At 38.9% G+C, this 16,129-nt stretch overlaps 1 protein-coding gene across 4 annotated transcripts in view; it reads right to left on the reverse strand.

Annotated features, from left to right (window-relative positions):
• Atrnl1 (attractin like 1) overlaps positions 1-16,129 on the reverse strand; it is a 590,535-nt gene that overhangs the window by 354,780 nt on the left and 219,626 nt on the right. For 3 of the 4 annotated variants that reach the window (XM_028880975.1, XM_037205779.1, XM_037205772.1), the window contains exon 26: positions 3,480-3,558. In XM_028880975.1, coding sequence (XP_028736808.1) covers positions 3,480-3,558 — 79 coding nt within the window. Of the gene's footprint in view, positions 1-736; positions 1,993-3,479; positions 3,559-16,129 lie in introns of those variants that run through there. The other variant, XM_037205784.1, reaches the window with a different exon arrangement.

Below are 16,129 nucleotides of genomic sequence, written 5' to 3' on the forward strand. Positions count from 1 at the left end.
TAAAAAGAATAAGCAGTGATAACACATTCACCTTCCAGTGTGTTAATTTCCACTAAACAATATCCACCTATTGTTTCCATTCATTAGCATAGTCTAAAAGAAAGTTTTCATATTATGTGGAAGGTAAGTTACCATAGAAACCAAGTTGAAGAGGTAATATCAAAATTGAAGTCTTTATAGATTTTTAAGAGCCCTTAAATTTTTAGGTGTCTTATTCAATAGGAGTAATAATCATGTGTCTGATATTAAAATTATATTATAAAAATTATAGTCATGATTAAGAGAAACCAGGTGTCAAAGAATAAGAAATAATATGCTTATGGTAAAACACAATACATGACTTATCAAGTTATTCTCTGTAGCTGAAGTTTTCTCCAGTCCCGGCTGGGCCTTGCAGCGCTCAGACCCAAATAAACACACAGAGGCTGATATTAATTAAAACTGTATGGCCTAATAGCTCAGGCTTCTTCCTAGCTAGATCGTATGTCTTAAATTAACCCATTTCTATAAATCTATACCTTGCCACATGGCTTGTGGCTTACCAGCATCTTTACATCTTGCTTCTCATGGCAGCGGAGGCTGGCAGCATCTCATGACTCAGCCTTCACTTCCCAGAATTCTCCTTGTCTGTTTATCCCACCTAAACTTCCTGACTGGCTACTGGCAAATCAGCATTTTATTTATCAACCAATCAGAGCAACACATTCACAGCATACAGAACATCCCACAGCAATTCTCATTTTAAACAGTCCTTATATTTGGAAAAGTACAACTTTATAAAACAATCACAAAAATTCTAAGAAATAATATCATTGCAGATAAACCAACATTCTGTCCATCACAGCTGACCCCGAATGTAACAATAATTAGTAGCTCTGTGTTTCTGAGAGAGAGAATCATACCCATGTAAACAATATGAATGAGGGCCTCACACTGAGGGCACATAAGAGTTTTGGCCAGCGCTGAGTTAGAAGTGAAGGACAGGAGACCTGCCTCTGCTCACCTACTGTCTGAAATACAATTATCACTGTGAGCACATGATGACTTGAAAGGTTTCGGAGTCAAAAAACAAAGACAGCGAGTCACCTTTCCTTTATTACCTAATCACGAAAACAAACATAAATATAAATAATTCTTCAATAAAATAAAAATCATTGTCTAAATTGGTCTCCAATAGTCAACCAAGATAATATCATGTTTCCTGTGGACATTGACATATGACATTTTCCCACAACATTTAATGTCTTTCATTTAAAGGTATTTAGTAAAACTGAACTGAAGAAAAACCCACAACATATATGAACCCCCATGCAATACGGCTTAACAGGTCCTCACCCCAGTAGATCTGTCTGTCTGGGCTGAGGTAAGACAATCACATTTATGACAGAAAAGACTACTTCCCTGTCCTTTAAACACAAAGGCTTCACACTGAGAGGAAACCACAGCCATAACAAGATGCTTTCATGCACTGTAGTACCTAATAATCATATTGTAGTACCTCAGCTCCTCACTGGTTTTCTCTAATACTTTCCATGTCCACAGATTATTTTGGAAGGTTTTAACATAAAATCAAAATGTGAGTTTGTTTTAAAACTTCTAAAATGAAACAACAAAACAGCATTACTACTCTGAGGTTGACAGAATATTAAACAAAATCCATTTGTCATTTAAAGAGGGAACATAGATATATAAATAATAGTTTTTTTCAGAGAGTAAATATGTTTTATTTTCACATAGTAAATAATTGTACTGATTCTAAGCTTACTTAATATAAGTGAAGAATCCTATATATAAATTCACACTGAGCGTAGTTAAATGTCACAGAGCTCTTTATAGTGATAAGGAAATTCAACAGCAGGTACTAATGGTCAGATGCGGCAAACGGTAGAGGACTGTGCATCTCTGCACAGCACTGCAGTTGCAGAGCTGAGCTTCGTACACTCAGAGAGCAGATAGAATGCAGCACAGAAGCCACTCCGGGGTCATTTGTTCCTAATGGTTAGGGAAATAGATAGTCACCAGCTCTATTCCATTGCCAGTGGCCTTCCCATGTCTGCCTACCGTCACAATTTATGGCTCTACTTCTTGTACTACACCATCTGCCAGGAACAGAGACCATTAGAATCCACATAGAATTTCATGTATGTGTGTATTTATTAAGCTCCTTACCAAGATTACTCTGTTATCATGGAACTCTATCATGTCAAAACTCATTGATGCTGTACTGGCCATATATTGAATCACAGATGAACACAGGACTAAGATAAACAGAAACTCAGAGAAGGGAACTTCGATTTCCAAGTACCTTAAAGCAGGCACTGGGTTTTTGAAAATATAGGTAACTTATAAATTTGAGTCATATTCACTCATTCTATAGCTTCAAGTACACTAGGTTGTTTCAATTAGCTTGAAATATTTTCTTATATGTGGAATTCCACAGGCACATAAAAATGCTGGGAAATGTGCAGCAAATAATTTACCAGTGATGCTAATTTTAGAATAATAACATTAGTAGGACATAATTTCCAATCAGTAAATGGAAACTAAGAGTTTTTATTATATAAGCTATAGAACAATAAATCTAGCTATTTTGTTCATCAATTGATCATGTTTCTTGCTTCTTTCCACCAACCAATATATCAAAAGACAGGAAACTATATTTTCTAGTGTGCTGACATCATAAGAGACAACTTTGTGAAAGCATAACCCTTCTTTAACCAACATTAGAATTATAAGGAACATCATGACTAATTCTGACACAGAAGTGCTTCAAACTGACCTGTTTCTTTTAGACATAACTGGGTAATCAAATGATCAAGAAATGGCAGAAATGGAATCACTCTCCCCCACAGAAACACTGCTATAGTAGTAGATATCTTCCCTAAAGCAAAAGGATAGATAAATATACTTGGAACTGTCTTAACTTCAACAGATAAACTGCTGTAAAGCAGCATTCCTACACCATAACTAAATGTCAAAGTAAAGGTTTACTGATTACTTAACAAAATTAAAATCAGTATTCATTATGAATTCTAATACTATCAAAAAATCTAACATAATATATATGTATGTATGTATGTATGTATGTATGTATATACACACACATACAGATACTGTCTTGAAATGATTGTGGTTGTCAACTCTGAAATTTTTTTTCTTTGGTTTTTGTTTTATTTTGTATTTTTGAGACGGGATTTTTCTGTGTAACAGCCCTGACTGTATGGTAACTTGCTCTGTAAAACAGGCTGGCCTCGAATTCACAAGAGATCTGCCTGCCTCTGCCTCCCAAGTGCTGGAATTAAAGGTGTGAGCCATCACCACTACCCAGCTCAACTCTGAAATTTTAAAAATAGAAAACTTCTCAATGTTAATGTATAAAATTTATTTGATAACTCTGCACTTGAAAGAGCATATGTATGAGTTAGCAGAGATCCACGATTGCTTAAACCCTCACAGAGATTAGATAATGTGACTGCTACCTCTCTCCGTCGAGAAGCCCAGCAAGTCTGTTTGATCTTCCAAACCACAGCAGCCACCAGCAGTAAGGATAAAAAACAACTAGAAAATAAAGCACAGATAATTGTGTTCAAAATACACTTGAAATATGCAGTAAAGGAAAATAACAAGGTAAATTAAAATATAGAGAAGAACTTGTCATGATAAATATTTTGAAAGGATTTCTTCATAATCAACTCACTTGTTTCTCTGTGAACTGTTTTTTTTCCTGGTTTGTATACCAATAAAATCACTCAGGATAATAATGATTAATATCTATATTGGGTACAACATGTTAGAGGACACATTCCACAAACTGTTTCAACTGAACTTTGCCTGTCATGTAACTAACCATTTTTTTATCCTTTCAACAGACTCATTTCTCATTTGATAATGGGACCTATTCGTTCTCTGAATTTTCCTAAGTAATTTTGTTTCCTTTCATCCTTTGTGACCCACTGTGAGTGATATCTGAACACTGGTGATGGAAGAGGAAAGCCAACTCTTGAGAGTTATCCCTGCTGTCACATGTGACTGAGGCAAGTAGGCACCCCCTCCCACAAAATAAAACTGAGTAAGTGGATATGATTTAAAACTAATATATCATTCTGAAGAAAAAACTGATATGTCAGTTTGGAGAATGCACTTCTCTTTTTCTCAAAAATAGATTTCGGGTCTCGGTGGGAAGACATTTTTCATAATTAGTGTACACCCTGTGCTTAACCACAATCCTGGCAGAGACAGCGGCGTTTGGGAGAGACAAACAGAGGATTAATTTGCAATTCTTTATCTTTAGTACTGCCAAAATTATAGCATCTTATCATTAAAAAGGATTTAGGAGATTATTTAGTTCAAAATCCTGTCTAGAAAAGAAATCCCTGGTAAACTCTGAGAGTGACGAAATATGCAATTTACCTAATTAAACAATCGTCTGGGAAACAAGTCAATGCATTCCACTTTTAGTTAACTCATACTATGAAAACAGACTTATTTTGGCCACTTAATACCAATTCTATTCTAGGTAAACCTGAATCCGTGTGCTACATTCTGAAATTTCGTATTTATCTGAACAGGCCTCCCTGGCACCCTCTGGCTAAGCAGTTCCCAACCAGGCATGCTTTACCCTCAAGGAGACATTTTGAAGTGTCTAGAGGCATTTTTATTGTCACCATGTGATTGACAATGTGGGATGTTGCTTAACCCTCTAAAATATACAACATACATATGCACACATGTGCACGCACACAAACACACACACACACACACACACACACACACGTGCACACGTGCACACACACACACACCAGATTTTATATACACATTATTATATGCATAGACTGCAAAAGTTGTCTGAGTTAAGAAGCTCTGTCTCAATCTCAATTACTTCCATAGCAACTACATTTCTCATGCTACTCTCAGGTTAGTAGTGTAAATGTTAACAGTGTTGAAAATTGGTACTTTAGCATCTGAGGGTCCGTTTTAATTTCAATTTTTAGCACAAAAGCTACAAGCTTGCTATTCCAAACGGAACTCATTAATAACACTCACAATACAAATGACTACCATCAGTGACTAATATGGTCTGAGAACGGGGAGTGGTTTACCTATCCAGCTAAGCACTCTGAAGTCCCCTGTACAGGGCCCTGCGCTTATTTAAAGATGAGGTATGAGACATGAAGAGGACTACTGAGTTTCCTATGCTTCACAAGTACTAACTTAAAACATTGTCCCCTCTGAAATTTGCATTCCAGTTAAATATAAAACCAGGCAATCTTATCATTTTTCATACTGAATCTGACCCTAATTTTGTTATTTGTTTCCTTAAGAACTACAGTAGCCGGCTGTGCGCACCGTTAATCCAGCACTCGAGCAGAGCAGCGATCTCTGTGATTCGAGCAGCTGGCTACCAATGAGTCCAGAAAGCACAAGCACACAGAGAAACCCTGTCTCGAAAAAAAAAAAAAAAAATACAGTAGATGATAGCCTATATACAAAAGTCAATTTATACTAAACCTAATACCACAGTGTACTTCATTTGTTGTTCTGCAAAGTACCCGTATTTACGAAACAACAGGCGCACAATTGGAATTCCTAGAAATGAAGATGTTGGAGTTCTCCTAGAAGATTTAAAATTCCTTCTCACTTCGATTCCTTGACTCAAGTAAAGAGAATCACGTTTATGATAATTAGGGACAATGTAAAGTATGAAGCCTTTGTAACCACTTTCTTTGGAGGAAGAATACAGAATTAGAGGCTTAATACCCAACAGTCCTCATAGAATTCTTGACAGGCAGTAGTCAGAGGGACGGTGTTACATCAGCCTTTGATGACCCATCCTGGAGTCACAGAAATAACAGAGTTTACAGTTCCTGCATTCCCAGAGAAGCATCTCGAGGCAGGGCTCTGCATGCTGCTTCCGTCCACTGCATTTTGCATGAAGAGAAGTAAACTTTGATTGCATTAATTCACTGAAATACATTGGTCTCTCTCTTTAAATTAGCTCTTCCTGATGGTTAAACCTAGGTTTTTAATGGGTGGCATCAAATGCTGTCTCCTTTCATCTATTTTCATTACTATTTTTGCACAAGAGGAAAATCAGTTTTGGCTACTTTCTTTGAGATTTCTTTCTCCATAAAATGGCTTCTGTAAGTGTCTGGGATGGACACTGAGGAGACCAGATATGTGGACTTTCAAGAAAAGAGCAAAGAAAGAAGGAGAGGAACAGGGGCCAGAGTGGGAAGGGGAGACAGAGGAGGGGTAAGTGGAGGGGAAGGAAGAAGAGGAGGGTAGACAACATAGGGAAGAGAAGAGAGAAAACTATGTGGTCTGATGAGAGTACTGGAGGTTTCAGGGGTTCCACAAATCTATGTAATGAATGTAGCAACAAAAATACTAATAAAAGAAGCACGCAAACTAGAAATGAGGTGAAAAACTTAGACACTTAGGAAGAGATACTGCAATAATTTGATCATAGACTTTATAAAGCAATCATTTATTACAGAATTCCTAATACAAAAACATGGAGCATCCAGCAATATCATGTAGATCAGTGGTTCTCAACCTTCCTAATGCTTCAACCTTTTAATATAGTTCCTTGGGTTGTGGTGATCTCCAACCATTAAATTATTTTCATTGCTAGTTCATTAACTTCTAGTTCATTGTGCTACATCTATGAATCATAATGTAAATATCTTACATGCAGGATATCTGATATGCAAACCCTGTGGGGGTCCTGACCCATTGGTTGAGAACCACTGACCTAGAGCAGAGCACAGGTCACAGTATGACATGAGCCTGTACTGCAACCAGCAGCCAGAGCCAAAACAAACGAACAAACAAAAAAACCTCTGATGCAACAAAAGACAAATAATCTTCCCAACATTTTATAGATTACAGCTTAAGTGAACATAGCAATAAATATTAAATATTTAAATTTAGTTTGCATATATTATTCTTGTATTTTACTGTAAAACCTTGGAAACTAGTACAGTGTTAAGATACAAGACTTTATTGTATTTTTAAACTAACTTCTCTTAATAACTGATTAAAACACAGAAGATTAAATAAAGTCATGTGAATTATAGGGAGAAACATCACATTGATTGTAAAAATTACACAGCACACTAGCTTATAAGGCAGGGTGATCGCAAGCAGAGAAAATCTGATCTGAAATGTGAATGCTACAAACCCCCAGCTTGTAAAGTGCTGACCTGCTCCAACAAGTGGTAGATTTTACAGCTGACCTCACATAGTGTAGAGATAACAGGGTCGCTAAAAACATTGCATAAAATTACCTACAGCCATGTATATAAGGTATATACAAAACATACAATTGTTTTGTTTAGATGTGGATTCCATAACCAAGCTATCTCTTTACATATGAAAACATTTCAAAATGGTGGGGGGGGGGTCTCAAGTATTTTCAATAGGAGTAATTACCTTATACACTTAGGATACTCTACCAGTAAGATAATTTCAAATACAAGTAATAGAAAACCTAACTGAAATTGGTACAAAAACATGGGTCTTAAACATACTCCCCATTATGAACTTACCTCTATTGCCCATAAGATTGGTCCCATCAAGTCCCCCCTCACTGAGGCAGAGAGGAGCTCATGGGGCAGTGTCTTTCACCAAGGTTATAAAGGCAGCTCACAGCTGCCTGGGGAAAGGGTCTCAAGAAACCTGGCACCTACCCAAGCTCAGGCAAGTGGTTAATGGCCATGGGGAGAGTTTTCTTCCGTAGTCTCCATGCTCCTGGAAGCAAGCCCAAATAAACTCATTGATTCAGCAGTGCAAAACTGGAGGCAATCATGACTGGGTCTGTCACTGCCACCCTATCGGGGTTGAGGGGACTTTTAATGTCAAAGCCCTACAGAAGGGACTTAAGTTTATCTATTTCATAAAGCAGGGCCCCCAACAGGATAAGAATAGTGTCTGTCCCAGTCTGTTTTCTGTTGCTTTTCTTCCTCAAAGGCAATCTAGGGAAGAAAGAGTTAAATGGCTTACAGGTTACAGGCCCACACCCAAGGAAGCCAAAGCAGGAATCCTGAGGTAGAAAAGCACAGCCTGCAGCCTGCTTGTCTCCCTTCATATACAACCCAGGCCTACCTGCCTGGGGATGAACCACTCAGGGTGAGCTGGGCCCTCCTGCATCAATTAGCAATTAAGACAATGCTTCAAAGAGGTGGTCACTAGCCAATCTGAAGAAGGTAATTCCTCAGTTGAGATTCCCTCTTCCCAGCTATGTCTAGGTTTGCATAAAGTTCACAGAAACTAGTTAATACAGAGCTATCATAAGAAAAGAAAACAGAGAAGTCACATACCCTCCTTGCCTCACATAACATGGAAGAAAAGCCAAGAAGTTAAGAACAAGAAGCCATTTGCCCTCTCACTCAAGGTCCTCATTAGAAACCCGAGTGCTGGCACCATCATCTGTTGAGCTTTCAAATCTATGAGTCAATTCATCTCCATCCTTCAAGACACCTAGGCTGTTGTGATTCAAGGTAGATGGAGTCCAAAAAATGTTCTGATCTAGGATATACATAGACAGACAGACGATAGGAATGTCTGGAATATACATTTTGCCATAAATCAACTTGTTTCTCAGACTTTTTTTGAGCTTTTAAGAACAAATTCCAATGCCACAGCACCTTCTCTCACACTTTGGTAGGTGTAACCACTCCTAATCGAGCATCAAAGATGTACTAGATAGCTTTAGTCTACCATGAAGCTGATGAGGGATCAATCTCATTCAAATCAAATGGTTGATATACAGCCACATTGACAGAGTTAAATGAAGACTGGGCAAGAATCCATAAAATACAGTAAATGTATCACTATTTTAAAATTCATGAAGAAATGCAGCTAGAGATTGCACACCTACAAAGCATTTGGAAAAGTGAGTACTCTGAAGCCTCGACTGGCTGGGGACAAGGAAGGCTAACAGTGAAGGACAGTATTCCTTGATGTACCATGATTACAATTAATCTGGGCACTATCTAATAATTTATATTTGTGACACAGATCAATGTACATGGTGTTTCTTCTATACTGGGTCGGTTTAGAATTACATCATTTGAAGCCAGGCAATTGGATAAAAGCTTTTGTTAAAGAATTCCTATGGAATTTTTAAACAAGTGCATGCTCTTCTGTAAACCAATGTTCTGTAACATAGGAAGAGAAATAAAAGGCATACAGCTATCAAAATATCAGACAATATGCCCATGTAACAAACACCCATTCTCACCTGTTCAAACCATTCTGATTTAATATCAAAGCTTACTTTCCCATTTCTGAACTTTATACAAATGGAATACTTTTTTATTTTTTGCTTATTTCAGTTTCTTTCATACAACATTCTGCTGTCCATATTGCTCCTTTAACATTACTTTGTTCTTTTTCATGTTTCTACATTATTATATAGCCTGGTCTTATTTTTCCAGTCCACTCTTTTTGAGCATTTGCGATATTTCCAGTTGAGGCTATGTAAGAGATACTTCCTCAAATATGTGTCTTTTGTTTGAGGTAATTCAGACAGCATACTTGACTACAGCATCAGAATGCAATGATTCAGGTTCCCACGGTGCTGTGACACCTTTTCCAGTACCTGGAGGATTTCTGGCTTCATGTCCTTGACAGCACAGAGCATCATTTGCCTTTTCTACTCACTCCCAATACTGTGGTTTTAATTCAAAGTCCTTCAGCACATTTCTATTATCTATTGGATATAACCATTCAGGAAACACACATTCAGTCTCAAGCTATTTATTATAGGGGGAGGGGTCTGTTTTCAGACTTAAATTGACTCATGAGTCACGTATCACATCCAAAGACCTTCCCTTCACATGAGAGACAACCATGACATGTCATGATGTGATGTGAAGTTTCACGATAAGAGTCTTCTGATAAGTTTCACGATAAGAGTCTTCTGATAAACACTGGCATAACTTCTGCAGCACTTCTGTGCGCCATTTTAAGAAAAGTTTCCTACTTTAAGATTATAAAGGATTCCTGGACGGCAGAGTCTTTATTGATTTTACTGCCTCTTAAAAGGTATTTGTATGTGCAGATGAGACAGTGGTCAGTTGTCATTTTTTCTCACCCATAGGAAACAGACCTGGCACCTGATGATAAAGTAGTCAACACTGACAGTCCTGCACATGGCAATAAAAGTTAACAATGGTCACTTCAATCAGAGCCACCCTGTAAGTTCCTGTTAGTTCCCTCGAAGTCATCTTTCTTCTGATATACTGACTTCACAGGATTTGTGTATGCCCTGTAGATAATGTTAATATTCTTTGTTTCAGCTACTCATGGGCTGTGTGGACAGTGCCCCTGAATGTTTCACAGAGGGCAAGAGGACTATCCCTGGTCAGTCTGACCCAGAGCTGAGTTCCCAAACACTCTGCTCTTCTAACTATAATCAGACTTGCCTAAGTGAAACTCAAGAGTTGATCCTAGTTCTGAAACAACTGGACAGGATGGTTCTTCTCTGTGTTATCTCCCAGCTCTTTATGGTTCCCTAGGCTCTACTTTTCTATATCTGACCAGCACTATTCATGTTCGTAATTGAACATGCTCTTTTGAACTCTGCTCTTCCAGCAATCTAGTCTCAACCACTTGTCGCTCACTAACAGTGTTCTTGCTATGTGATTACCAGGATGAAGGAACTATGGGGAAGATTAAAAACTGGGAGGAGCCTGGAAAGACAGCTCAGTGATGAAGAGCATCTGTGGCTTTTGCAGATGATGGGTGTTCAGTTCTTAGCACCAGTTGTAGATACTGGTTCACATACCCTCTTCTGGTGTCAGATGGTAATCTGAGTGAGACACAGGGACAGACAGACAGACAGATGGGAAAACAACATACAAACATATTCTTTCTCTCTCTCTCTCTTTCTCTCTCTCTCTCTCTCTCTCTCTCTCTCTCTCTCTCTCTCCCTCCCTCCCTCCCTCCCTCTCTCTCTCTCTCTGATAAAATAAATCTTTTTTTGTTTTGGAGGGTTTGCAGATACTTTGATCTTTGTTTGTCAGAAGTCATAAATACCTTCACAGTGCCTGAGTTGCATGGTTAATGCAGTTATCTGGCTTCGGGGTCTGTGTTAGAACCGATGGACTCCATCCACCACTGAGCGTTATTAATATTAATTGACAATGAGATTTGGAGGCTTCATGTTACAGACCTGGAAGCTTAACCATGGTCATGTGCTGGATGATGGTAACCACTATCACATTATGGATGATGGTAATCATGTTCCTGTTGAGGCTTCACTATTTTAGGCCGGGGAGACTACAGAGAAAACTGATAACCTTCCAATCAACTCATGTAGCGGGTAGCCATTCCAGCTTTGATCTAGAAGTTCCAACCCCCATTGAGGCTTCGGCAACTGTCACCCCTACAAGGCAGGGCCAAGGGAGGCGCCAAGAGACCCGAGATCTGGATGGGCAAGCGCACTCTCTGTTCCTGGACCCTAGACGGTGGAGATAGACCAAGCAGAGCTCCAGAGAACCCCGATGAACTGCGATACACCTTCCCCAGACACCACGACCTACCTTTGCCTTTTTTGTAAGTTACCCACTAAATAAATGTTCCTTTTTTTTTTTTTTTTTCGAGGCAGGGTTTCTCTGTGTAGCTTTGCGCCTTTCCTGGAACTCACTTGATAGCCCAGGCTGGCCTCGAACTCACAGAGATCCGCCTGCCTCTGCCTCCCAAGTGCTGGGATTAGAGGCGTGTGACACCACCGCCCGGCATAAATGTTCCTTTTAAGTACGTGGAGTGGCCTTAATAATTTCACCAATATCTGGTGCTCACATGGGGCAAATTCCAAAGGCCTGGGTGGCTCCCACCCTCAGCCTCCACCCTTGCTGGTGGGTACCTAAACCTGCCTGCAAAGTTCCATATAACCAGGGAACGCCTACACGGTTCCATTCCCGAAAAAGGGAGCAGCTAGTCCAGTCTCAGTTCCCTAGCTTAGCCCCAAGACCAGTGAAAAACCAGAGTGAGCGAGGTATTCCCCTGCTCCCTGAGTGCCAGGTCCAGCTCCCTGCCATCTGGATTCCTGCCTGCAGCTGCGGTCAGCCAAGGTCGCCAGCAGGCCCTGATTTGGAGCTGTACCAATGCCACCTTCTGGCTGAAAAGTCCAACTACACCCCCAGAACCACAGAAAGGTAAGATAGGCAAAGCAGTGTCTTATTTCAAGTAAAAGTACTTGATAATTTTATAGTTTAAAATTGACTAACAAATTTTGAGTAATTCTTGTAATATGACTGACATTACCTCACAAGAATTTGAAAACCTTTTTGCCTGAATGATGAATGACATTCTCCTGGAAATATATGACCTTCCTCAGGCATATTTGGCCTGTACCATTTTGGCATTCATTGTAATAATTCACACAGTGTTCAAACACTGGTTTAACAAGAAGAACAAAGATGAGTCATTATTGGGACTGATACAGGCTTTAAAAGATAGCAATGAAGGCTTACAGGAAAAGATTCTTTCTCTGGAATCTGTTAATCAGGACCCCAACCACCTCCTGGATTATGTAGAAGGTGTGGCAAAGTCCGACATTGGACCAGTGAGTACAGATCAGAAATAGATATATGAGGCAACCCTTAACTGGAAGGAAAGGCCTCAGGGGGGCCCTCTTTCAGGCACCCAAATCAAATGTAGTATGAACATTCCCAGCCACTGTGGAAGAAATTCCTCTCCAGGACAACTGAATAAACCAATGCCTAATGTAAAAACCGATATTGCAATGGATGATAAAACAGCTCTGATAGATGGGTCACAGTTTACAAAGAACACTATAAAACAAATATTTTGGCAGACTTCCACAAATGAACAAAGACCAAAGCTTAGAATTCAAATTAATGGCCTGGTTCTGGAGGGCCTGGTAGACACAGGTGCAGATGTGACTATAATTACAGCAAAATCGTAACATCAGAATTAGCCTCTTCAAGAGGTAGATGTCCAACTTTTAGGGATTGGCACCCTATCTCAGATAAAACAGAGTTCGAGATGGGTTGAATGCATAGGGCCAGAAGGACAGAGAGGAAGGCTGAAGCCATATGTAGCAAATGTATCAGTAAATCTTTGGGGCAGAGATCTGTTACAACAGTGGAATACCCAGATTAACATTCCTACACTCTCAGAAAAGGAATACAGACCAATGCATGTTTCTAGGAATAATATCATAACATACTATAAAAAAACAGTCACCAACCATTCAGGCTGTATACAAACAGAGCACAACTGCAATTGAACTCTCAGAAGTACCAACTGCCTTACCTTTAAAATGGCTAACTAATAAACCTGTCTGGGTTGGACAATGGCCTTTGACAAAAGAGAATCTACAAGCTTTAGAACAGCTGGTTTAAGAGCAGTTAAATGTTCAACACATTGAAAAATCTACCAGCCCTCAGAATTCTCCTATATTTGTTATTTTAAAAAAGTCTGGTAATTGGAGAATGGTGACAGATCTGAGAGCTATTAATAAAGTAATTCAGCCAATGGGCTCCCTACAGACTGGGATGCCCTTGCCCTCTCTGCTACCCAAAGAATGGCCTATAATAGTTATTGACTTAAAAGACTGTTTCTTTACCATACCATTACAAGAAAATGATAGAGAAAAATTTGCCTTCACAGTACCTAATTATGACAATTCCCAGCCAGTCAAGAGATATCAATGGAAGGTCCTCCCACAGGGAATGATAAACAGCTGTGGTGGTATTGTGTTTCCCAAAATATTGTGTATTCTAATAAATTTATCTGGGGTCAGAGAACAGACAGCCACTAGATACAAAGGCTAGAAAATGGTGGCACTCACACCTTTAATCCTAGCATTCCAGAGATAGAAATCCCTCTGGATCTCTGTGAGTTCAAGGCCACATTGGAAATAGCCAAGCATGGTGACACACGCCTTTAAGCCCAGGAAGCCAGCCTTTAATCCCAGGGAGTGGTGGTAGAAAACAGAAAGATATATAAGGCGTGAGGACCAGAAACTAGAAGCTTTTGGTTGGTTAAGCATTTGGCTGGTTAAGCATTCAGGCTTTTGAGCAGCAGTTCAGCTGAGAGCCATTGGGATGAAGACACAGAAGCTTCCAGTCTGAGGAAACAAGACCAGCTGAGGAACTGGTGAGGTGAGATAGCTGTGGCTTGTTCTGTCTCTCTGATCTACCAGCATGGACCCCAATAACTCGCCTCGGGTTTGATTTTATTAATAAGAACTTTTAAGATTCATGCTACAAACAGCCCTACTTTGTGCCAATACTTTGTGCAGAAAACATTGGAGATAATTCGTGTAAAGTTTCCACAATCCATAATTTATCACTATATGGATGATATCCTATTAGCTGATCTAAAGTTAGATACATTAGAAAGCATGTTTGAAGAAGTAAAAAAGTTTTGCCTTGCTGGGGACTGCAAATTGCTCCTGAAAAAATACAAAGAGGAGATTCAATTAATTACTTAGGATATAAGATAAAGCTACAAAAAATTAGACCCCAAAAGGTACAACTAAGGAGAGATCAATTGAAGACTCTTATGATTTTCAAAAGTTATTACGAAGTATTTCCAATTTACTGGGTATCATGGGAATACCCAAAGATGGACTACAAAATTTGGCTAATACTCTAGAAGGGGACAAAGAATTAAATAGTAAAAGAGAATTATCAGCCAAAGCTTAGAAGGAATTGACTCTAGAAGAAAAGGCAATTCAAGAAGCACATGTGGATTATGTAGATCCAGAACTTAAATGCATTCTTGTCATATTCCCCTCCAGACATTCCCCAACAGGTAATTTGATGCAGAGGGGAGATAATATATTGAAATGGATATTCCTACCACGTAAACCAAATAAGATATTAAAGACTTATATAAAAAAGATCACTGGTTTGATTCAAAAAGGTAAATTAAGACTTCGCCAGTTAACAGAAATGGACCCAGAAGAAATTGTAGTACCTTTAGCTAATGAGGAAATTTCATTACTATGGAAAGATAATGAATACTGGCAGAGAGCCTGCAGTAACTTTTTGGGAGAGATTAACAACCACTATCCCAAAAGCAAGAGAATAGAATTCATAAAGAAGACTGAATGAGTCCTTCCTCACATTGTACATCAAAAGCCAATTTCTGGAGTTCTCATATTCTATACTGATGCAAATAAATCAGGGAAAGCAGGATATAAATCAGGAGACTTAAGTAAATTGGTACAAAGTCCATACAGCTCTGTACAAAAGGCAGAACGGTATGCCATTCCTATGGTACTGATGGACTTCACAGAACCCCTCAATATAGTCACTGACTCTCAATAGGCAGAAAGAGGTGTTTTCATATTGAAACTGCTGAATTTATTCCTGATAATATAGAATTAACTTCATTATTCATACAAGTCTGCCAGAACCTCTAGCACAAGGTAATGAGGAGATTGATCAGTTACTAATAAGTAATGTGCTAGAAGCCTCAGAATTTCATAAGAAATACCATGTAAATAGCAAAGGTTTGAAGAAGGATTTCTCCATCATGTAGCAACAGGCTAAGGATATTGTGAAAAAATGTTCTACTTGTTCCATCTATAACCAAACTCCATTACCTGCAGGGAACAATCCAAAAGGTATACAAAGAAATGAAATTTGGCAGATGGATGTGTTTCATTTTGCAGAATTTGGAAGATTAAAGTATGTACATCATACCATTGACACCTATTCAGGATTTCAATGGGCAACTCCTATGAGTTCTGAAAAGGCTGATTCTGTAATGACACCTATTAGAAGTTATGGCCATCATGGGGATACCTGTAAAAATTAAGACAGACAATGCCCCAGCATATGTCTCCAATAAAAAGAGACAATTCTTTGCTTATTACAATATAAAGCATGTTACAGGTATACCACACGATCCCAGAGGCCAAGTAGTCATAGAAAGATCCAATTGAACTTTAAAGGATATGCTAAATAAACAACAGGTAACAATGACTCCTAGAAATAGAGTGCATAGTGCTTTATTAACCTTGAATTTTCTCAATGCTGATTGAAAAGGAACAGCAGCTGCAAAGAGACATTGGACCACAGACAAAACTCCTGAGCTAAACCAAACGGTTTATTTCAAGGATGTGCTGACCTCAGAATGGAAA

The sequence above is a fragment of the Peromyscus leucopus genome, chromosome 1 (assembly GCF_004664715.2).
Source record: "Peromyscus leucopus breed LL Stock chromosome 1, UCI_PerLeu_2.1, whole genome shotgun sequence".
NCBI lineage: Eukaryota > Metazoa > Chordata > Mammalia > Rodentia > Cricetidae > Peromyscus > Peromyscus leucopus.